The following is a 25,263-nucleotide window of genomic DNA, read 5'->3' as shown; positions in this document are numbered from 1 at the left end:
TAACAAAATGTATTACAAACATAGCATTATAAACTCAGATAACTCAGGAGCTGATTCATCCTGCAATCAGCTGTTGACCATAATCCATACCTTAAAATAGAAGGAAAACTGTTAGGGGTCCAGAAGATGACTTTTATTAAAATAAATATTTCTGGGGGGAAGCAGGACAATAAAATAAATCCTGTGGTCACTATTACCTTTTGGTTTCCTCGGGGGAAAAAAAAAAAAGTGACTGAAGTCCCTTGATTTTACAGGCTAGCTTGTCATTTGCATGTTCATTTGACACTTGAGCAAAGCATCAAAGATAGTTTTAAAACGATCAAGTCATGGTCATAATCCTTCCTTCCTGAGTGGAAACACTCAGCAGAATGACAGACGGACTAGGAAACCCTGGGAGAGTCACTTTATGAATTTTTGGCTGAACGCTTTATCAAGGGTAGAGCCATTTAGTGAGCTACAAGCAAAGCAAAAGGCAAAAGGAGATCTTCAAAACACTGACCTTAAGGTAATCAGGGCAAAAGAAGCACCAGGTGCACATGGCTTGGGTGCTCAGCCTTCCTGTCTCAGATTGCCTCCAGCCTGAAGAACCCTGGCACTACCGGCCGTCCTGCTCATTCCTTACACACCCGCACACTTGTCCCATAAATCAAACTAGCACCGCCACATTCTCAGCTGGGGTAAATCTGTCAGTCAGTGGAGCAATGTCAGTTTAAACCATCAGCTTTGGCACCTGAGACTTGCACAGGATTTAGGTCCCAAATGCCAAAGGAGCTATACTGACTGCTGAGAATTCATGACTATGGTAACCTGAAGGTGCCTAAAGGCTAATGGCACCTCAACTGCGCGATGCAGAAGGCTCTAGAGACCTAAATATAGACTTGCATTCCTGCTCAGAAACACCCTAGCCTGAAGAGACAGGTAGCTTATAGTGTTACGCTTCAGATACAGCACAAAATGCATCTTTTCCGTAAGTCCCCACAGAGGCATAAGGCAATAGTCATTCATGGACAATAGGACTGAGATCAGGCCAAAACACATGCAGAAACAGAAATGATGCTGATGCCTCTTTTCTACTTGATTGAGCATTCATTTGAGGCAAAGGGACCATCAGAACACCTACTTATGGGGTCCAAAATCTTAGCTCCCTGATCCCAGGAAAGCACTCTGCTCCCTGGAACTGTTTAATGCAAAATAAAAATTCAGCAAAACCCTGAAATTATATATATCTGCCTCCCAACAGAAACGCCTTCTCAATAGCATGCTCAGTCAACTATTTTCATTGACCCTTCCTGGCCTCATAAATCTCAGGGGCTCAGACCCAGTTAATCTAAGCTCCTGAGAAATGAAAGTGAGTTTAAAGCTCCTGAAAACAGAGATCCAGTAATCAAACACTCCTACCCAAAAGCCCTACCCACTAAGGTATGGCATAAGAAGTGACCGTTGGAATCACCTGAGTCCCTTATAGCTCCCTGGTCAGCCCAGCTGAGTCCCTGATTGCTCTACCAAGGTCTGTATGTGCTCTCCTTAAACAATGGGATCAGGTGTCTCATTTAGACACTTGAAACTACTGCCTCTTTTGATTATATAGAGAACCAAGGTGACTGCCTTGGTAGTCCTCTATAACCCTGCTGGGACAGACACTTTAATTTTTAAATGTTATGCCTTCCAAAGCATGTGGTCCAAAAGCTGCTCTTGCTCTCTGCCATAGCAGTGCAGTTTGGAGAAGTCAGCATGGCTAAAAGAAGGACAATTGTGCTCATGGGGGGCCATAAATTTCGTGAAGAGGGGTACTTTACAGACAGCTGCTGCTTTTTATCTCTGTCTCTACTGTGTCCCAGTGTAAAGCTCTGACCCTCTTGACAGAGGAGTTTGGGTAGGGCTTCTGCAAACCAGGGACTGCAGAGTGCAAGCAACAGAAATCTGCATTTCTTCCATTTTCCCCATTCTAATTCTGCTTACTGTCAGTATGGTTGGGTGCCATAAACTTCAAAACCAGGAAAATCTGCATATGCAAAGTAATTACTTTTTCTGACTGCTTTACCAAATCAAGGATTTAACCGCACTGAAACACTTATAAGAAACAATTCCATTGATACTTGCTATTGAACCTAAATGACTGACCAGATGGAGCAGAACATAACATAGCAGACTGTCTAATACACTTTAGCTGAGATAATACATCTCGACTGAAAAAACATAATGTTTCACTCGCTGACATGGAGATTGTTATATTACAGTGTGAGGGAAATAACTATTGCATGCTCTTCCGTAAGCCTGTGTGCATGCCTTCACAATTTTTCCTTCTTCTATCCCTCTAATAACCTTTATATCTCTAATATGCCTTTAAGATAACTGTAATAAAACAAAAATGAACAATAAAAAAAAAAGGCTGTTAAACTATCATTAAGGGAATAAGTTAAACCTGCAAAATTAAGGGAATTCAAATTTAAAGCTGAAATGCACCATATGTCCTCCAGTGTGCACGCATGAGGAGATGTGTTCAAATATTGCTTTCAAGCAGTGCCATGATGGTGTAAGATACTGGAGAACACAGGTTTCATACAGCATTGCCTTCGTCCTGGTTTCCTGGTTAGCTTTGGTTTATTTAAAGCAACTATGAAGAATGTATTTGTATTCACAGGGACACCTGCTTTTTATTCCCATCAATAATAAAAGCTATACAAGCCTAACAAGATTACAACATACCTCTAAATGTTAAAGACCTTTATTTTATAATAAGTTACATGCATAAGTCCATATGTGCATATTAAGTATGCTTTTTACTGCACTTGTTAGAGGAGATGATATATGACTTGCAAACCTACAGAATGGCAGAGAAAAGCTTTTGTTTTCAATTTAATGTGGGCAGAGGGAACCTAAAGGAAATTCCTGAAGATACTGTTCATACTTCCCTCCCAAAAGTACAGAAGATTTATTTTACATCATAAGCTTTAAGTGTAGTTTATTGCTTTGCCAGGTAAAAAAATGAAGAAAGAAGAGTCCAGCCAGCTCCCTCAGGCCCAACATGTCTGTCTTCTTTCAGTTTATCTAAAGCTCCTTCTTCATAATCTTGCTTTTTCTTCCTTGTAGTAAAAACATTTGAATAAGCAGACGTGGCAGAAAATCTCAGACTGTAAAACAATATTTCAAGTTTCAAACGAAAATACTAAAGCATTAGAATGCCAAAACTTGAGATAACAAAACCAGGATATGCCTTACACATCTAAGGGTCAATAAAGGTATCGCTCATCCTGCAAAACAAAACATTCACTGATGCTGAGGATCTTTTTGTCTTGAACCGCCCCCACGCTTTGTTTTCCCATCCTGTATTTCACAAGGAACTAAAGCACAGATGAACAGCTTTATTAGTTTTCATATGGTTTTTTGTACTAGGCTTCTTCACCCAACACCTGTTTCTTTGCCTGCCCATGGTGCTGCTAAGCAGGGTCTGTGGGAACTGAAGGCAGCCACTCCAGAGGTGACACCGCATAGTGCTGCTGCCCTCGTTACACCTACCACTTTCTGTCTGAACATCTGTGGTGCATACCTGGTTCTCTAAAAGCCAGGTAACATTTCATGTGAAGCTGAGAGAAGAAATCCGGGGTACTTTAAAGGTGGGGTCTGCCATGGACTTGTCAAAGTTTCTTCTGCTTCCACCAGCACAGGCAGATGGTTGGGTGCAAGCCCTGTGCCTGTGTTGCCTTCCATGGCAAGTGACTTCTTTCCTCTTCCAGTAGAAAGCCATGAAGACTTTTATCCTTAGAGCTGGAGGCGACATACCATTGTGAAAGTGCAATGGGAATGGCTAGACAGAGTTTCAAAAATAGAAATGCTATGGATGGAAAAAGCCATTACAGCTTAATATTCTGACGTAATAATAATAAGAAAATTTTTCTTCAGATTCTGTATTAAAGAAGAGTAAGTAAGTATGACCTGTCAGCAAGTATGCATAGAAAAACTGAAAAAAAAAAAAGAAAGAAAGAACATCACACAAAATTGTCAAATGCTGCTGTGCAGCCATCTGAAGAACAGTTCAGCCACACTCCATGGTGACCGCTAGAAAAATGGTGGACCAGTAAACCTCAAGATTTAGGTAATCCATTTGATCCATTTTCAGCAACTCATACAGCAAAGTTAGAGTGTCTGGGATCAAGGCCATCACGATGAACAACGGCAAAACAATCCAGACTAAATATACAACGTGCACTGGACCCTTCATTAGTGGAAATGCACTCCATTATAGGCTGACTCTGGTTTTAGACTTTAGAGAAGCCAGGCACTCACTTATGAAACCACCTTTCTCCTGCCTTCCTGTTGTAGAACAATTTATTTTCTCTGAAACCATGCATTTCTTTCCGCTGCAGTGGCCTCACAGCACATTTATCTTCTTACGTCTGTAAGCTCTATGGGACAGGAACTCTTGATACTTGTCTCATGGAGGCTGTCAGCACTTAAAAATGAAAAGTAGTAATATTAACAGTAATGTTATACTCGGGTACAAAAGCTTGTTATACCTGCTGGCAGCAGCCAGTGCACACGGTAAGTGAGCTGCAGAGAGGATGTGACAGTCAGTCAGCATCATGGCCAGAGCGGCAGAGTAGCAAGAGATCCAGAACACAGACAGTTTAACCTCCCAGCCCTGGTGCACCGCGTCAATGGTGAACCATGAACTGGTGACTCCAGAGTTGAAATGTGCGAACTGTATTTCTGACACCATGCCTTGGAAAGTATTTGCCACAGGGTCTAATGAGCTGCTGGAATAAAAGCCCACATAACTGAAATTTTCTGGGGTGTATCAGAAGGAAAAAGGGGTTCTCAGTCTTCCTGGCAATTCATTGGGATCTACGTTGGTTGGGGGTAGGACCCCAACTTCTACAAAGCCCTCATCAGATCCTGTCCTGCAGTTGCTCCTCCAGTTTCATGATGAATTGTTACTGCTATGATCTGGTTGGCATTATAAAGTTAAGTAAGTCTCAGTGGCAGACCATCCTTACATTCAGTGAGGACCCATTCTAAAGCAAAATGGGGAGCCAGTGAAATAAATCAAGTCAAGATCAAACTAAACTATGCTAACACTTGCCCAGTTAGCAAAGGCATCATGATCAAGAGTATAAATAAATGAATGAATGAATGACAAGTAACTCTCCAACTGAAAAGTATCTTGTGGGCTCAGCCCATATTTTTCAAGCGTGACTGCTCAAAATTAAGACCCCAATCCACAAAAAAAAGGCACTGAATCTCCAGTAACTGGAAAGGGGAAAAGAAGAAAAGGATGAGAAGAATATCACAGTACCTTTTCAAGTCAAGCCACCTTGATAAAGCTGTAAGTCTGGATAGGAATTCAGGAATCCATACAGGGAAATGCTAGCCCAGGCTTCTAGCTGCTCTGAAGCTACTGCAGAGAAGGTGCACACTGTGTGCAAGACTGAAGGGCCAGCCATTTAAACACGCCTCTGCTACACAGCGTGAGCACAGGCTTCTAAAACAAGCCTCCTCAGCATTCTGCCAGTATGTCTTCACATCTGCCAAAATACAAGCTGCCTGCACAATGAGAGAGCATTGCTTCACATATGGTTTTGACAGATTAAAATACGTGCGATTTTTTTCTCATTTCTTTCTCCTAGGTTTCCCACTTTTGTTATCACATGGAGGCCAGTTCTAGATATTGAACCTATAATACTTGATGGCTTTTAGCTTAGTCATAACTCCTGTTCCCTTTCCAATATGCATCCTTTCTACAACTACCTCCTGAGATCGTAACGCGGTGCTTCTAATGAGGAAAAGCCACCTGCCCTGTGTAACACCTGAGCCATTAGTAACTGCCCAGTCTTTGGGGTATTCTTTTTAACAGTATCTGGAGGTACGTGGCCATGAATCAGTTCTGGCAGCATGAGAATGGTCTGGAAAGAAACTAAAAAACTCCCCAATGCAGAGAGCAAAGAAATCTAAATTTATGGGACTGTAGAAAGAGTTCAAGGAAAGAGAGGAGATTCTTGTGGCTGAACAATAAATGAGCTGAGTCCATCAAGAAAGGAGTAACACAGAAGAGACCCATAAGCCAAAAGGGGTAAGAAAAGGAGCAGAAAATGCTAGAAATAATACACGTTTTATCACTGACCTCATGCGATCAGGGCTTCCCCTTCTCTGCTGTCCCCTAACCCCTAACCCCTAATTATTTGCACAGGGAATACACTGGCATGATTCAATACAAATCTTTAAAGTGCTGATAAACTTTGGATACAGGAGTTAATAGGATTTCATCTACATTTCCTGCAGCTCTTACATAGGTGACCGGATTTTAAGTTTTTGCTATGCTCTGTTTATTGTTATTTATTTTTTAGTTCTGGTTTATGTATGTTTATTAATAAATGATTTCATTAATGAAGTTAATTAACATGACAATGCTCACTTTAGAAAGAAAATAAATTCAACCTTGGCTTTGAAACGCCTAACATTTTTTATGTAGGAAGTTATAATGCAGCATATCTGGAGTGTTTTCAGTTTCTTTTATTTCCTTTCTCTTTTTCTCTTGATTAGCTACTTGCCAAATATTTGTTTGTTTTAAACTAAATCCAATTTTCTACCTCCTCAGCAGGACTCATGTTTATTTATACTGGTAAGGTACAGTAATTGAGAAGTAGCAAGATACACCCATGACAGAGGTCTACTTGAATCCCTAATTTGTGTTAGATCTGAGAGAGAACAGTCAGTGTAAGTTATGATTGCTGGAAGGTAGTGTTCATCTCTAAGCATATGGAAGCCAGATATTTTAAAACAAACTGCAACAATTGACTTAAATATAGCCCTGTCTGAAGCCAAGCAGAATCATTCCGTTGCCTTCACTGAATTTCAGATCAGCACAGCAGAGCATGTTATAGCTCTCAATCTCATGCTTTTACAAAATACACCTATCACCCACACTTTGTAGATCGGGTACCTGAAGCAGAGAAAAGTTAAATGATTTGACAAAGCTTACTACGAATAACAGCAGCAGAGACAAAAATCAGAAAATAAAGGTGTCTATTCCCTCCCAGAACTTTTCATTGCTGTAGACTACACCAGTCTACTCCCAGTTCTATAGGTGTAAGTATTAGGAGAAATGCTGCCAAGTCTGAGACAAATCACCTTTTACTACAAAGTCCACTAAAGGCAGTGGAAAAAAAGATCTATTCATTTTGGTGAGGCCTGGACAGAGCACTAAAGCAAAATCTGGAAACGAAGATGAAATGTCCCAGTCTGCACCGGTTCATGCAAGAGCCAGAGCACAGCCAGAACAGCAGTGAAGGTAAAATTGAAATACACAGAAAACCAAGTGGGAAGTGTTAAGGTGAGCCACCAAACGGGCTTAGCAACTACAAGAGAAGTCCAGATTCATAGCAGCTCCCAACTTATCAAAACTATCGCACAGTTGTCAACAGTGAGCTAAAAAGGTGCAAAAGCTGCCTGTCTGTTGAATAGCCATTCTTCTGTCATACTGCTACAACAGCCAAGTGAGTTGCTCATCCCCACATGGGTATTTCCTTCACCTCAGGTGTTTCACACAGAACACTGATGAACAAAATAAGTAATACATATTCATTACAAAAGGGCCAGTGTTAAGTCACATTTTTATATTGCATCATGTCTTCAGACTATTTATTTTGCTAAAAATAACTTAAAAATTAACCAAGTCATAGGCAGAGAAAAAAAAAATTAAACTCATGCTTTTGGATCCCAGTTTTGAATTCTGTTATCTGCACCCTCTGTATAGACAGTTACAGCTACTATGAAAGTCCCGTGATGGGTATGTAAGCTGACTCCTTACATTGCTTATGTAAAAAAACCAGGAATATAGAAAAGGGACATTGATTATTGGCACTCTGGTAGGTGATATACAGTATAAAATGCAGGTTCACTGATAGATCTGTGTAGGAAATAGACTGGTTCACTTTTAATTGTCTGAGATGAAACCTTCTTCTAGTAAGCCCTTTGTATCTTTTCACTATGAAAAACTTGAAGAGTTGCAATTTATAGAAACTGAAAAAATTAGAATTGTAATATAAAACCACAAATTGTTATGAAAACACATATTTGCCTAAAATTCTAAATACTAAGAAACACATGTAAGCAGTCTTTTGTTTTTAATTTTATAAAAGAAAATAAAAGTCTGAGATCTAGCTGTAGAAATCTATGAAAAGAAACAGAAATCTTTCAAAATGAAAGTTATCTTCACAGTGCTTACAATTGCTTTCTGCCTCTGTCTCTCCCTTTGTTTGGCCCTTTCAGATTCCCGTTTTTCATACTCTTTGCGGTATTCTTCCCTCTTCAGCCTTTCATGCTGATATTCCTCATAGCTGTCATATCTAGGAAACATAACTTAGTCATTAAATCAAGCACCTGCATTTGTGAATGTAAAATTAGTAATACAATTTCTAGAATGCTTCATTATCTCTTGAGAACCAGCTGCAAAGCAAATCAAATGCAGGCGAAACACACTACCTGGGTCTGCGACTGTACGGTGATCTGGATCGTGATCTTGCACCTAAGGGAGAACTTCTGTATGCTCGGTGTCTACAGTGGCTGGACTCGTAATAGCAACAAGATCTGCAGGAAGAAACACATTCACCTCTGTCATTCAGTTTGAATCTACTTGCACCATTTTTTACCTCTTCCCCGAACTTACAATTTCTTCTAAGCTACCAGTGAGATTTTCCAGTGACAGTTTGCGATCTCCTAGTCAACTAAGGGACCTCAAGTGATTTTCCCCCATGCCCTTTTGTAACGTTCCTTATTGAAGCTAACACAGAGCAGAGAGTCAGCCACTGTCAACCTCATCTGATAGGGACCGCAGCTAGATTGGCACCAGGCAGCTCGCAGATAATGGGAAAGGTTAGTTGTGTACATCTCTCACCAATTGCTCTGCTGCAGGCTGACCTGACTGGACTCAGAAAGTGTAAGCTTGGCAAATTTAAAGGATAACGGCAACAAGTGTTTCTGTTGCAACCCCGTAACCTTCAGAGTTAATCAGCTCAGGGGCAATGGAATGAGTTGTACTGGATGAAGTTATTTCTTGGGGTTTTCTATCTTTCCTTTAAGCTGCTTCATGTTTTTGCTGTTTTCCGTTTTACTAACCATGACGATGACACATGAATTTGCTGTACCATACCTTGAAGAGGATCTACTACAGGGCGACCTTGATCTCGATCGGGAATATGGAGAACGGGAACAAGACCTGCGTTGAGGAAAGGACCTTGATCTAGAGCGTGTCCTTTGGGATCTTTGAGAAAATAAGGATTTGGGTGGAGACACTGAATCTCTGCATGGAGAGTTAAAAGAAGAGCAAGAAGGCGATACATCAAATAATGAATAGGCTTGTGTCCCATCCCAAGGGTAGCATAGTTTATCACTTTCATCTTCACTGTCATCAAAGAGACCATCCATTGCTAGTCCTGAATTTATAAACATAGGTAGTTTGGAGAATTGTTCGTTACTGTAATCACTGTCCCTTAGTTCTCTGGTCTTATCTGCTTCTTCATCAAAAACAGCTTGGCTGGGGTGACCAAAATGCTTATTCAGTTCAGCCCGAATTTCCTGGTCTTGGAGCTGTTTTCTGTTATTACCATGGGATCCCTGCTTACTTGTCTGTAAAGTCTCTTTCTTGAAATACTGGTCTTGTTCTAAAGAAGAACAAATCTGACACTGCCACCCAGGTGAAGAATCCTTAAATTCTAGTTGTCTGGAGTCCTGAAGTTCCTGGGATATTTTAATGTGTATTTCCGATTTTGAATTCACAGATTGACAGTAGTCATGGTCACCAAACAGCCGCAAACTGGGCCGTTTTGTCTTTCTTTCCTCATGTCCACTGGACAGTACTGTAGTCTTGCTAAGCTGTGCATACAGCTCAGACTGTTCTGGACCCTTCTTGATTGGGTTATTTCCTTGAGAACTGTAAGACTCACTATAGCGGGGCTTTTTTGAAAGTGGTACAACAGTCTTGCATGATGACTTTGGCTTAGGTGAAGTCCTAAAAGGATTATCCTGGTTGGCTTTATGAGGAGGGGTCGTAGGTGGAGTTAGGCCTAAGGGGAAAAAAAAAGGAGGAACAGAGTATTTTTAAGCACACACACAACGTTTATAAAAAGCAGCTCATGTGCTTCTTTGAAAGAAATACAAAGCAAGACCCGTTCTATGTCACTTCAATTTAACACTACTAATATCAGGAATAAAGAGTATTTAGGGTGCAAGACACCGAAGGTCTGGTAACAACAACAGCAACAATACTAACGCACTGCCATTAATCTTCAGCATCGTTTCTGCCCCTCCCCTTCCTCCATGACATCTGCCTCTCTCTCTGTAGATTTTGATAGAAAAGATCAAGAGATAAAAAACAAAAGACTTTTTTGTTAAAAATCAAAAAGACTTTGATATAAAAATCAAAAGTCTGGCACCGTCAAAAACACGAGGAAATTAGCAGACAAAAACCTGAATAAAAGCAAGCCCAAGAAAAATAAATGAGTGCCACCAAAGGAACCTCGGTAGGATGCAGAACTTCAATGCAAGGAAGTACAGCAACCCTACAACTCGACTGCAATGACTTTTTGTCTCCACAGTTCATTAACTTAGTAAACCATTGCTAATGTATGTATTATACATTCTTGTAAGCATAACTAATACATTTTGCCTGAAATGTGTTTCTGCAACTGAAACTCAAGTGAACAATAGGGCAACTGCAACTGTAATGAACCACTGCATTTGGTACTAAGTATTAGCGAGAGTCACGAAGCAGGGAGTCAAAACGAAACAGACAGTATTCTAAGATTAACACTAACTACCAGAATTGTTCACTTAACTGCAATAGATTCTATCACTATGGTGAGACAAAATTGCTGGATGGACTACAGCCCATTCCAGCATGGGGAACTGAAGCAGCATCTTCCAATTATTTTTATAAGGTTAGAATATAACTCTTAATATTTTCTGTAGAAATCATAGAATTTCTTTAGACTTTACAAAAGGATAACCCAGGACATCCAGGCACAGTAACAGCAAACATCAGCCACTGTTCAGGAAATAATTACTCTTCAGGAAGGTACTTAGTATGCTATGTTTGAAAAATTTGTTTCCATTCAGTTGACCCCAGTGTAATTTATAAGTATATATGCTTAAAAATTAATAAATTAGATGGAGATTAGGGAGCTCTCCTAGATAATCCAGACTTTCCTTAAGCACTCCAGAGCCTGATGCTGCCCCAGATTTCTTCTAGTCCAAGCAATGAGCTTTCCATTACTTCCATAGCAAGAATGAAAAGAGAGGGCAGACACACTTACAGGAAATGTGTATTTCAAACATGACTACAGAGTTTTGTTTTGTATTTTTAACCATGCAACAGAGCTCAGCAGATCAATGCAAATGGAACATGTTTTATAGTGTTTTGCTGTAAAGAACAAAAAGTGTCCATCAATGCATAGTGCTCCCTAAGGAGCATAAATGGAGACTGGGAGTCCCATTGCATTAGCTGCAATGAATTTGTTCCAGAAAAAAATAAGATAGGAGTACCAAGGCATGAATACTTGACATGAGAGAGAAGCTTGATTTTGTCTGAACGATTGGAAAAAATGGTTATGAGCTACAGGGGGCTATGTGAAAACTTTACCTAATGCCACAAAAGTCAGGGAAACTGAGGCAAAGATAATGATACCTACTCTAGTTACCTCAAATCTGAAAATAATAGTGAAAATGTTTTGCGCAAAGTCATCACTGTTAAACTATTTCCTTTAATTTGCGTCTGCAATTCTTTTCTTCCTTCCCAAAAATTCACTTGAGTCAGCAGTATGTGTTTCACACCTTATCTACCTGCTCCCCAACAAGTATTTTTGAATAGCAAATGAACTTTTGGCAAAATTAAGAGAACAGCCCTCTTCAAATTCTGTGGTAATAATTTCCAGGCTAAAACTTCAGGCTCAGATTCAGCAGAGATGTCAGTAAGCAAAGACTGTTTTCTAGATAAAAAATTTTGTAACTGTCACTTTTACTCTAGAAATTACACAGCCCATGAGAAGCTTTGGTGGTAGTTACTGATTTTTTGGATGTAGTTGTTATGAAAGAATGTACCAGAAATACAACCACACCACAATAAAAATGCATATTTAAGAATTTCAGGCAAAACCCCCCCCAGAGATAATCCAGTATTCAAAATAAAATACTGTTTCCATTTCCACTTTTTTCAAGCTAGCCCCAGCAGGAAGCAAGCTAAACACTGAGCACAATGATTCCCAGAAGCCTGAGAAGGAGTCCAACAATCTTTAGAGGAGGGGAAAAAAAAACCTACCAAAAAAACCCCCGTGCAAAAGTACAGACTGAGCTAAATTTACTGGCACTTCTTCTGCTGGCAGAACTGTGCTGGGGACAGCCTAAGAAAGGGCTTCCTCGTGGCATTTTGGCTTTTTTCCTGGTTTTCAGCAGAAGCAGGAAGTGCACAGGCAAGTAGAAACAGATAAAAGTTGGAAAATGTTCATTTAACTTTTGAACAAACCTCCACCGGGGGATGGAGGAGGGAGCAAAGTTTTGAATTCATGTCACCACTGCGGAGTCCACCTTCAGCATGTCCCATGACCAATCTCCAAACCATGAACTTTGAGAAAACCAGTTGGCTGCACACATGCTCATCTTCACACTAATCCCTGGTAATCTTCACTGAGGGCCATGATCCCACATCAACAGCGTTACAGTAATCTATAACCATTGGATTATTTCATACGTGCTGGTTTCTCCACCAATGTGTACATTTTAACGTTGACAGTACAAGGTATATTCTGTGCTCTCTCTTGAACTTAGCAGGTTTTGACAGATTTATGGAAGGACAGATGGCCATTACGGGCTGAAGGCTGACAAGAGGCAGTTCAGAGCATTGTTAACACACTTGCACAAACTCTCAGCAGTGCAGCGCTGTGCAGAATGTAATTCAGACTATAGCTTTTTTATTGCTGCCTATTTTCTTTTGTCAAAAGAGCCTGCTGTGCACAGCAACAAATGGCTGCCATTACCCAGAATGTAATGGGTGTCAGACAAATCACGTAACACAAACAATCAAGAGTATGTAGGTCATATTTCAACAGAGCACAACCTTAGCAATATTTATGATTACTGCATTGAAATGTGCTCTATAATAAACAAGTACCTCTACATCACTCACACTTATGTACTTCTGCACAGCAAATCTGTTAGAAGTGGTACATACTCTGCAATCATTCCCCTTAAACAGTCTTTTTTCTTTTTAAAGTAAAAGCCAAGTATTTTTTCATGACATGCTATAAAACCATTTTCTTTGTAGGGACTTTTCTTTAATTGAATGGCTTCGGTAAATGGTACGTTTGCACTTTGCCTTGCTCTGTCTATATACTAAGAACTCACTCAGTGATCTTCGGTTTCAAAATAGCGTACATCAATTTGCCAGCACTGCTGCCGAAGCAGCACCACACTCCCCATGTCTGTGCAACAAGAGGTGTTTGCATGTGTGCCGTCTCTGCCACCTTGGCTGAGCGACTTCTTTCAAGAGAGAGTGAAACTACTTTTGATACATTCCAGAACTCCACTAAAAAAACCCCAAACCCTTAGTAACTCATTTAGCTCAGCTAGATTGATAAGCAGAAATTAGGGGAGTGCCTTTGCATAAAATGTGACATCTTGACTTTTTAGGACTGATTTGCAATGCTGTTTTACATAGACACAGATCTTCCTAAAACTCTACCGTTACCGTTTGCATTTAAATGTTTGATGACATTTGCTGTGCTTTGAGGGGGCTGAGAATTAGTGCCTTTTGGGGAACGCAGCTCTGGAACCTTTCTACATGTACACTGGGCTTTTGAGAGGCATTGAAAATGAATTCTTTTATACCTTTTAAGTTTAAAAATGGATTGTCAAGGGAAACATTATTTAAGGCCACTTAAAACACTGAACACAAGATAAGAGCTCAATTCAGTAAAAGAATCAGAAGAGCTTTTGTGTGGCACAAGATTGCAGAAGCCAGGAAAATATAATAAAATTAAATAGCCATCATATAATAAACAACTACAGGCTTGTTGAGTATTCAGTTTAATCCTGTTGTCAGTGCTGCAGAGAATAAACACAGACGCCTGAAAATATCAAATAATTTACTAGATTGTATTCCCTCTGGACAACTCTCTGCATCTCACATCTCATTTTATCAGAAATCATTCTGAGGTCAAACAAGTTCTTACATCACAGATTTTAAGTATTAGTTCTGACAACTAAGAGGTAACCCAGATCTAGAGGTGGGCAAATAGCAGGGTATAAGTATCCTCAAGGATGCTCATGAATTCCAAATCATTATTCAAGCTGATCGTGTTCATACAGCCTTTTCTGTCATCTTTTTGGAGGAATCAAATTTTGAACCCAAGAAAGACCGGTGAGGAGTTTTACACTTAGGTAAATTACCGGGATCTATGTGCAAATGAGAGACTTTCTACCAAGTTAGTTGTAGATAAGAGGGTGGAAATAACCTTCCAGTTACTGACTGAGCCTTAAGCGTGTAAACTCACTTCATGCGCTTACATGATGGCTTTGGCTATTTAGGAGTGAAGGTTTAAAAAGACACCGAGAGAACAGAGCGTGCTGAATTTCAAACATTTAGGAGCCATGCCATCTTATTTCTGGCATGTAGAAGTTCAGCAGAAAGTCTAAGACAATCACTGAAGCGCCCTCAATCACCAAGAGAAACAGCCACCTACAGAGGGTGAGTTATCTTCCTAGTGCCTGTGCCTGCAGGTGCCCCCTCAGCCTGACTGGTAACGAAGAGGAAAGAGGCCTTCCAGTGACACAGAAGCGTCCCATGTTCCTGGAAGACATTAGAGACACCCAAGCCCATGGCCTCTTAGCAAGGTGCTGGTAATGCTGCTAGCTGTGGAAACAAAGGCAGAAGGACCTCTTGCTAGCCTTTTACACAGAATGAGACTCTCCTTACACAGAAATTTCATCCACTACGTTATCATCACCTAGGACTCCCTCCATATCATGATGTTCTGGTCCATTTTTCCTAGAATAGCACTAGAAATCAGCTGCAGGAGTTGGGATTTTAGATAGCAATGGACTTATCCCTCTATCACAGGCCACTTACTTAAAGTGCATGGCAAAGTGTTGTGTGGCTTGGAAACACTTCCAAATAAATATTTGTTCCTTGTAATTTGACAAATCAATGTTTTGACAGTTTTAGGGAGGACACAGTTACGATCACAACTACTAACAAATCCGTTGTAAAGCAAGATACAGCATCGGCAAGTGAATGGTTTCAGTTTGACTTTAGATACATGAATCCAAAATGTGAGTGTGACGAAGATTGATGGCTCATGTGGGAAATGCTTTTATTTATTTATTTATTTTCCTGCTCTATAGTTAATTCATCAGTGAGGGAACCAATGTTGTTTTCAGCAGAGAGATCAAGGGAGCTGCTATTTATATTAAAATACTTTGTGCTTCGATAGTGCGAGCAGCACTGCTAATGGTCTTTTCAATTCAGCAGTGAGATCAAGGCAACTCCTATTTAAATTATAATAAATAGTGCTTGTACAGTGCAAGCTGCCCTATATAAGGACAATGAGCAATGTGGTTATCTGGATATAATTTGGAGTTGCCAGGGTCTCACTAAAGAACTCCAAGGTATTATTAATCACTATTGCCACTATTTTTTTCCCACTTTTTTTTTTTTTTTTTTTTAACTGAAGCGGGTTCCGATTCTGCCATGATTTACTCACATATGCTGTAAGTTCTTCAGTACTCCAGGTTGTTTCTGTTATGTACCTGCCTGCTTCCAGCACAAACAAACTCACGACACAAGACACTACTACAATACAAATGAGTTAAAAAGACATGCACAATCAGTCATGTTGTTATAGATTTATATATATATATGAAAATAAAAATAAAATCTACGTGTATGTGAAGGCCGAGATTAATACAGCCGCCAAGTGATGAAATACAATCCCCTGAAACCTCCCCACCAGGCACTGTGAAGACCAGAGCAAGTACAACATAAAGTCCGAGATCCACCATCATGTACGCTGCTTGGTAACAGTGCCCCAACTCCCTGGCCACGCATGCTTCACCAACTCTTATTCTTCCTGATTATTATCAGTTTATTTTCTAGCTAGAACTAGACTCTACTTACTTTCAGAAGGAAAAATATCATGATTTCATAGTAGAAGGTTCATGTCCACATATTTGTCCAGTTGTGCTGTTTCACAGCTTCTGATGCATTTTTTAATGCACTAGTTCTCCTGGTTATATTGCCTAAGACAACTACAGAGTTGTTTTGTGTCCTCTGTGCACAGCTGATGGAGTGGAATAAATTTGGTAATACCAAGGCCATTCCTGTTGCCATTATGGAGGCAACACTAGAGGACCATCCAGGGGTCAGACTGACTACCCGTTTCTGTCTAGTCAGCTAATGGGAAGAGCAGGCTGCTGACTTTCTGGCTGGGATAAAACACTGTTCCCTTCAGTGATTTCAACGGCTGCTTGTACCACTCTGCTGTAGTCACCTCATCTACCCCTTTCTGTTGGCAGCACTAAGCACTGACTTACCAGTGTGCTTACAAATGGGCACCCTCATACAGATCTGCTCTCCAGTAACGATAAAAGAGGCTTCTCCGTGCTGCAGGCCTGCTGGCACTGAACAGGATTATCCTGCTGCACAGACTGAATTTTGCCGTGTTTGTTCTGGTTTTTCAAGCAGGTGCATTGGAAGGTGCATCCTTTTGTCATGAGAAGAATTATAAAGATTGCAGGTTTTCAGGGTGTGTCAGAGAAAAGGGTGCGTGTTTTAATGCTGAACTAATGAAGAAGTTTCTGAAAAAAGTGAAATGATGGTTGTAGGGAGGTGAAAGTCCAAAGTACATACACTTGAGCATGCCCTTGTGTAAAGCTGCCACTGGGTTTAGGGGCGGCAAGCTGATTTATGGTACTGGAAGACATACTTTGCAATGCCCCCCAAAACACTAGAGATCACATAATTTACAATCCGCTGTTACCCCGAGAGAAACACATGCCAAGTACATCTCTTGTTTTTCAGTATTACACAATGGAGAAAGAAAACAGTCTTGGCAATAGCTCAGGTGGAGCTCAACGTGTGCTCTTGTGCTCAGTTCTGGACACTTCAGGAAAACAGAGGCAAAACAGAGTTCAGAGGAAAGCAATAAACCAGATCTGAGTCTGAAGGAATTGACTTTAGCGGAAAGAAGAGCAGACAAATTAAATGAGTGCAATGGGTGATGCATGAACTAAACCAACACTTGATAAAAAAAATCTACAAATCTTTAAAAGGTACAACCACCGGGGATCTGGACGGAGGAGGAGGAGGATAAAGGGAGGTTGTGTGAAGTGTGCTAACAGAAGAAATAAAGAGAAAGCAAGAATATAAAACGAACACCAATTTTAAAAATTACCTCTAAGCTATGGAATAGTTTTTCAGTGGTAGAGGAGAAAGCTGTTATTTGTGACATATTAATCTAGAATTGACAAAGCACTGAAACATGCAGTCACGTACAGCCCTAGACCGGCCTGGAGACAGACTAGATGACATAACTTTTCCATCTGTAACATCTATTACACTGTGCTGTGGGGTTTGTCTTTGAAAGATGGTGCTCAGCAGTACACAAATCTGTGGGGAAATGGGGAAGTATAACAGATAAATGGTTTCATTCATATTTTCCCAGAAATTATGCTTTCTTGTGTAGGTTTGGAGCCATATTTTCAAACACATTCCTTCTCAGGTAACTGGATAAAAAGTCAATGCTAAACTGCACTGAAGTTAACCTGCTGGAGACCTCTGTGAGACCTTGGTGCACATGTGGTATATTAAAATGAACAAACACACACACAAGCCATGCTTAAAGGAAGAACCAGCACTCCCCATTTCTCACCTGCAGTTCCAGAGAGTTCCACACTTAAGGTTTGTTCAATAGTCTTGTTCTCAAATGGGGAACCCTTGGGATCACTGGAAGACAGGGCACATTTATAAAAACAAGCTGAAATGGAGTTGCTGTAGCCAAAATCTATTGAACCCCCCTCCCTTTTATAAATGTTTGCACTTTTTAGTACTTACTTTGGTGACTCGGGCGTCAATGGAAGTGATAAACTTGTTGGTTTGGCTAAAGGGGAAAAGAAAACAATTACAGAATATTTAAACACTGCATAACATATACTAAAAACATTTTTTATTTTGGTGCTGGAACCCCATGTTAGCCAGTTAGGGCTGAGCTCTGATAGTTCAATAGCCATTGCAGTGTATCTTCAATAGATAAATAAGGAGACTCATCCTGATTCCTTATTACTGGTACCAAAAGGGCACCTAAATTTCAACAATGATTTACATCAATTACTGTACCTCTGAAATACAGTATACAACCCAAATGCCAAGAACCTTTCAGAAAACTGGTACATGTTCAAAATCAATGGAGAACTCTACAGGATTCTCTGTGAAAATGTTATTTCTCTTAGAGTTAATTTAGACTACAGTTCACGTTTTATTTGGAAACAGAAGCAGCAGAGTAACTACAAAGTAACAGAACGTTATGAATATTCAGTTAATTTTACTTCTACAATATACAATTTTATATGTAGCACTGAGAATAGGTTGTTTCTACGAGGCCACAGTCCAACCAGTTATAGTCCAAATTTCTGCAAATTATCCTGTAAACTATGACAAGCCATGGACAAAGTCACAGATGGTAAAAATGGAGTTGAAATTCTCAGCACCACAATCCCAACATACACAAAAAACAAAGCTCTAGCTATAAAACTACAAGTCTTTGTAGCTTTTATTCACGCAAACTTGCTTTTTCCCAAAGCAAGCCAAGAACTAGGATACTGTAATACAACTAAGGTTCTTTTAATTGCCAGTAAAATGTTTAAAAATTAAAAATAATATTACTTGCAAATTTTACTTTTCAGAAGTTAGATTGATGTTTAAACGCAGAGAGCATTGTACCAAGAACAACAGCAGGGGATCTCTTCTGCAGATTAATTACTTAAGACAAAATGTTCCCCTTGAACACTCCTGCACTGCAGATCTTTTGTCCAGAGTGTCACTACTGCATATTTCGTATTCATTCCAGGCTTGGAGCTCCCATCAACATTAAAGGATTTTATATGCAAATTGATTACTTTTATAAGCTCTAGAGCATTACCGAAGTAATATTACTTTTTAAAAAAAATTAACTCAATTCTCAAGAGCTGCATATTGTTTCGCCTCCTCTCCATATGAAAGTTAGAATTGGAAGCTCAGGTGTTCACCTCGGGTTCACCTTCCTCAGAAGTCACCGTCGGAGTGAGGACATGCACCTCAAAGGGTTATTTGTCTGATCCAGCACTGCCGCTGATTTGCGCATAAACCAGGTGCGGTGAGACCAAAGGTAACCTGACATATCTTTGTGTGTATTATACATATATCTAGGTATACTGTTTGCCAGTGGCTACCTAGAGGTAAAACTGGCTTTAAAAGACCCTGGACCTTACAGTAAGGCTCTGGAATAAAATTTTATGCAGAGGCTTCCACTTTTTTTTTTTTTGTTTTTTTTTTTTTAAGGATAAAAATCTATATGCTCTTAACCAATTTAGGCTTTCTAAGGAAGCTGAATGTGTAAGAGCTATTTAAGCCTCTAAAAAGTCTCATTCTAGCTCTCATTAGTCCCACAGAATAGTCCCACATAAGAATGTATATATAAAATTCTGAAGCACTGAGGCACACTGCAAATCTGCCAGACATGGGCACAGAACCAAGGTGCTATCTCACACCCGTACGTATTCATTTTAGGCAGATATCACTGAGCTCTCCCACTGAGAAATTCGCATACCAAAACACCCATCAGTTTTCTTATTGCTAGGCAAGGGCTTGACCAAACAGTATTCCTGCGAAGGATTTTGTCTCACATACAGCTATTGGAAGTGTAAATATTTAGCCAAGACACTATGATTTTCCATGGTGCCTGTTTATTAGAGTTTTAAGGTCTACTGTGGTGTGTTTTTTTTCTTATTAAAAAGGGTTCACATGAAGTTGCTTGTCCCTGTAAATTGAAAACATTCAGGTTCAAAAGAACCAAGTTTCCTCACAGGCAAATTTCAGTGCAAAACCACAGATGATCTTTGGCATGAATGGGTTTATGGACAGTCCCATGGGTTTGCAATATGTTTGCAACAGTAACCCTAAAGGAAAATACCATTTGACTAATCCTTTGTGAGCTCTCCTTAACTTTGAAAGAAAGTATTAGATCCTGATTATTTTTTAAAACAGATGGAGCCAATTTTCTTGTACTTCTTATTAAATGTATGAACAAATGTCTGCAGGTCTGCAAATATCAGTTAAATCTGCAAGGTTGATTCTGCATGAATTGACTGTCCAAGCTGAAAGCATTATATTCCTGTATTTGTATTATATGCAAATCCATTGATATTGAAGTCATATATTGGTGTATGAGGCAAATTTGATGAAAAAACATTTCAGAAGTCTGTAAATTAAACTGCAGGAATTAAAGAAGAGAGTAATTTCTCCCTGCCTGAAATTTCAACTGCAACACCACTGAAGTCACAGTCATCTGCTAAACACTGGTAAGTTAGCTTTACGTCCCTTTGGACTTTCCTAACCTCTCCTTCTGTGCCCTGCTTTTTTGCACAGAATCTACACAATTGCCTCAGCTGGCGGCAAAATGCAGCTCTGATCCGAATAGGAAGATTTTATAATCTGTATTTATGTGTGTGCAAATGAACCTAAGTCTGTATAGAACAAGCATGTGCATACAGCATGTATACATGATATACCTTATCATGTATCACCTTAACACCCAACAGTGTTAATAAAGCCCCCTGTAACTTCTGGCAGGTCTACATATCAGTACCATTGCAGTAAGAGACCCAAGTTTTACAAGCGCACATTCAATCTGGATTTTTTTTGTGAAGCAGGCTGCTGAAGCCATCCAGCCATCCAGAAAGAGTGGCAGCTGACATCCAAGAAGCTCTAGGGGCAGCCGGATTTCTTTCTTACAAGAGACATTGTTCAGAGACTCTGAGACCATAATGGGGAAAACTATACTTAGGATGTCAGAATGTATAGCAGCAAGAAGGGTATTTAGCGGTGGGAAGGGAAGATTATTTTTGTTAAATTTGCTTATACTTCCTAGTGAAGAGTGAAAAATTAGATCTGATGGGGGCTGAAAATGCAGGGAAGGGGGAGTGGAAAAGAAAAAAAAACCACATATACAGTTTACAGTTGTTGCTTCAAAAATACCAGAACACCACATTTAGGGTCACATCCTGATCTCTGTTGCAGCCAGATAACTTCCATTGACTTAAGCAGAGCCATCCAGGATACGCACTATGTGTGACTGAGATAGGCACCTGGCCTGCTAGATGCCAGGCCAATGTACATACATAGATGTATTTTAAAGTAACAGGAACTTTGAAAAAAGCTCCCTTTGGGCTCATAAGCTTTTACAGCTTTCCTTTATGTTGGAAAAACAGGCAGGGGAAGAGAGGGACAGAAAGTGAGGGGGGGGGGGCTTTAAGCTCTTGCATTTCTGTCACAGAAGGTACTTGTAATATAGACCAGTTCTTTATGCATTGGGGGATACTAAAAGTCAACACAAGTGTTTAGTTTTGGCCATAAAGAATCTAAAAAGAGAGAGAAAGATCAGGATGGCAGCTAAACTTTCAACTATTTACAAAACAAAATTACAAACCAGCATCCCAGCTTTAACAGGAATGACACATTTATTGCTTTCTCTGTAGCAGTGAGAGCACTATTTATTGTCTCTTAAGGACTATGTGGCAGGTTAACAATGCCTTCAGTTTTACGCTAGCAAAAAAGAAAGAAGCTCACTAATGAACTGGCCTGCCCAGCTTATTTAAGGGAATAATGATTTCTTAGTGGTACAGTACTCTGTGAGTAAGTATCTCCAGCTAGCTTGGTATATTAACATGTGGAATTTGTTAAACATTTTTTTCCCCGAGATTCTTTTTCTGAGGCTTGGGGCAACAGAGACAGGATTAAATTTTTTAAAAAGCTAAATCTAGCTAACTAATTCTAACTTCATTATTCTCCCTACACAGAAAAGATGCTGGATTTACAACAGTAATCCACAGAACAGACGAGGTATCAAGGTATCACAGCTGCAGTATTTCAGCTTCCCTGTGTTACTGCTGGTACCAAAGCTGTGTTCTGCGGTCGCACACCTACCTTGCAGATGATTTGTCTGAGACTGCAGATGGAGCTTCCTTTTGGAGGTGCATTTCTCTTTGCTGCTGTTCCTGTTCTCTGCTGGTTTGGTCTGAGGAGGGTCATCATTTGTAGTCAGATACTTGAGAAGTTCAGAGCAGGGACGTCTTTGAGGCTTTTGCTGTTGACAAATGCTCTTCGCTTTATTGCTCCATGAATTCTCAGCCTTAAAATCAGGGTGTAATAAAATAAAATAAAATAAAACAAAATAAAGCTAAAATTAGTGAGCTGAACCTTATCAGAATGGATACAGGTTTTCTGAAGAGATGAGATTTTCAATGAAGTGTTCAGTCTAAGTGTACTAGATCTATGAGCTGTGAATAATTGTTTGCAGAACAAGGAAAGAAAATTACATTTAAAATTCCTAAATTACATTTATGCAGCTTTTTATTTCATTTCTCCTACATTTCAATGTTCTCACTCAGCAACATGTAACTAACAAGACCCTACAGCGCCTTTACTGTGAACAGAAATATAAGCTGGTTTAAACCTTAATTTGCTGCTGATTGCTTGAGCCCAGTATTCACAACTCTCTTAAGTACCCCTAAACGCTCCGTTTTCAGTTACAGTGAACGGCAAGACAAACATTGTTTAATACTGTCTGCTAACAGAATTATGCCAGAGCCCCCATTCTATCCAATTAATGGCTAATATACAACTTTTGCCAAGAACCCAGTGTCATTTTTCTTAGCTCAGACAGCTGGTAAAATGACAGTCCTGCATCCTGGAGTCACTCACAAACAACACCAGCCCATCAGCAAATTTTATTGGACCCCCTACTACTCTGTGTATCAATAAAGTAAGCGAGAGCAACAGACGGTGGGACTGCAACTGAACTCTGCCAAGAAAAAAGCACAAATTAAATATTCAGAGCATAAAGGAGCTCAGGTGATTTTCTGAACTCAGTCTATAATCTGTTTTTTAAAAAAAAAAAGTTGCAAGATAGCAGGCAGATTAACACAACACATACAGATCCACTGCTTGCTTGGTTGCTGAAACCATAAAAGATCTTGTTACAATTTTTCTTTTTTTACTTATTACAAAGATGAAGTTTGTACCTTAACAACCACAGGGCTTGTTCTGATCCTGTGATTAGTGTTTGCATGGTTCTGTGTGCTGAGACCACTGCATTCATTGTAATTCAGCTGAGTGTTGGCTGGAGCCAGCAAGAGCTTCTTAAGCTACAAACATACCAGGGGAAGGGAGGTGGAAGGAAAAGAGTAAAGTTATGCATCTTTATGGATTAAAATGACTTATCTACATTTTTGCATAGTTACATAAAGTTAGCTACATCAATTTCAGCAAGAAAAGTACAATAAAACAGAAAGAAGAGGTCGATACTCCCCAGAGCAAACAGATTTCATTTTCTTCTGGCTTGGCAGTGTATTCTGTTCCCTTTACTGCAGTATACTGCAGGACAAGCAGAAATGACAGGGGTCTTGGATTTCTGAATCCATGGGACATGAAATTTGTGGCGATCTGTTTGACAGAAGAGGCCTCTGAACTAAACAGAGCTGTTAAAGTTAACAGACTAATGGATACAGTGTCAAGATGCGGGTATCTGGCTCTGCTCCTGTTGAAGCCAGTGATAAGGGGCTTTCAGCAGAAACAGAATCACATCTTAGAATGGTTTTACTGAGAAAAATGCATAAAAGGTTTCACCCACATCCTCACCCAAGGTTCAGTCTTGTCCTAATTAGCACGAAGATGGTGCTTACTGGTCAATGTTAAAGGCACAAAATTAGCCTCATATCCCACCACACTCAATGGGCCTTTCTTATAATCACCAAAAGTGACAGATATCTAAATATACTTACAAAAAGAGCCCTGAGAAATGAAATATGAATTTAAAACCATTACCCTGACTTATTTGTATGGAACGATAAGCAAAAGTGTCATCCACTAGCACAAGAATCTCAAGAACAATCTCTTCAACACACTTTTTAATAAATCGGCTTATTAGTCATCCTATTGGTTGCGTTTTTCCCCCCCACTTAATTTTCAGTTCTTTACTTAGTTTTCCTTTCTAGTCTAAATGAAAAGTCCAGACCTTACTGTGACTACATCATACCCATGCAGCGGGTAGCCAGAGGCACATCCAATTCCTGTTAAACAGTAGGAAGGGTTCTTACTAGAGACGGCTCTTCTGCCTCCTGAGTTGGAGGGGTGCCGTCGGGCACTGGGGAAGGGCTAGCGGCATTTTCGTTGGTCACATCTCCATCTGTCAGCGCATCAAATGAAGGCAATCCATCCTCATCCACAGGGATGCTGTCCAGTGTTTCAGTGAGAACGGCTAGCAAGTTTGCCTCGCTCTCTTCATCTATCTTCTGTGGGAGGGGACAAAGCAAAAAGTGGAACCAGGTAAGAAGAGAAAAGGAACAAAATGATGCCTCTGTATGCGAAAAAGCAGTCCAAACATAGTTACAGCAGCCCTTGAAACAGTAACCTGCAAGAGAATCTCAGATGTACCCAAGTGCAATAAAACAATCCATGATTCTCTGCAGTGAAATCTCTGTGCACTTGCAGCGTATTGCTCTAGTTTACTTTTCTTCCACATTTTTTTTTTAATCAAGTGTTAACAACGATAAGTAATCACATAGGAATTGTATTACAGGATGTGCCTAAGATGCTGACACCTAATGAGGGTGTCAGACCAGGCTGTCTCTTTCTTTCCCTTTTCAACACTGAACACCACCTAATTGACCTGACAAAACTACAAGACTCAGAGAATAAGACAGCTAATCAGAAGAGCAATACGAATCACCAGTGAAATCTGGAAAACCTTGCTCACCTACGCAGCCCGCTGTAAGCAAGGAAGGGTTTCCCTCCCATATTTCTGGAAAACCTTGCTCCAAACCCAAATGAACAACTCCTCATTCCTGAGCATTTTGGCGTAAGACTAGCCATCAGGACTCATACTGTAAATGGCAGGCTCTTTGGGTTTCTTTTAAATAAATGTATTAGGTAGATTGCCTTTGAAGTTGTCCTTTCGAGCTATGTCGTTT

The 25,263-nt window shown here is 40.0% G+C and overlaps 1 protein-coding gene across 4 annotated transcripts in view; it reads right to left on the bottom strand.

Moving 5' to 3' along the window:
* Nucleotides 1–25,263, bottom strand: part of PPARGC1A (PPARG coactivator 1 alpha) — a 372,938-nt gene that overhangs the window by 7,880 nt on the left and 339,795 nt on the right. For all 4 annotated transcript variants that reach the window (XM_055728102.1, XM_027799850.2, XM_005435266.3 and 1 more), the window contains 8 exons: nt 24,391–24,585; nt 23,317–23,439; nt 22,220–22,424; nt 18,095–18,140; nt 17,913–17,986; nt 9,146–10,058; nt 8,479–8,583; nt 8,222–8,342 (listed from right to left, as the gene is read on the bottom strand). In XM_055728102.1, coding sequence (XP_055584077.1) covers nt 8,222–8,342; nt 8,479–8,583; nt 9,146–10,058; nt 17,913–17,986; nt 18,095–18,140; nt 22,220–22,424; nt 23,317–23,439; nt 24,391–24,585 — 1,782 coding nt within the window. The remainder of the gene's footprint in view (nt 1–8,221; nt 8,343–8,478; nt 8,584–9,145; nt 10,059–17,912; nt 17,987–18,094; nt 18,141–22,219; nt 22,425–23,316; nt 23,440–24,390; nt 24,586–25,263) is intronic.

Source organism: Falco cherrug, chromosome 1 (genome assembly GCF_023634085.1).
Source record: "Falco cherrug isolate bFalChe1 chromosome 1, bFalChe1.pri, whole genome shotgun sequence".
NCBI classification, from domain to species: domain Eukaryota; kingdom Metazoa; phylum Chordata; class Aves; order Falconiformes; family Falconidae; genus Falco; species Falco cherrug.
Note: the sequence above shows the minus strand (reverse complement) of the source record. Positions and strands in the feature narration are given on the sequence as shown.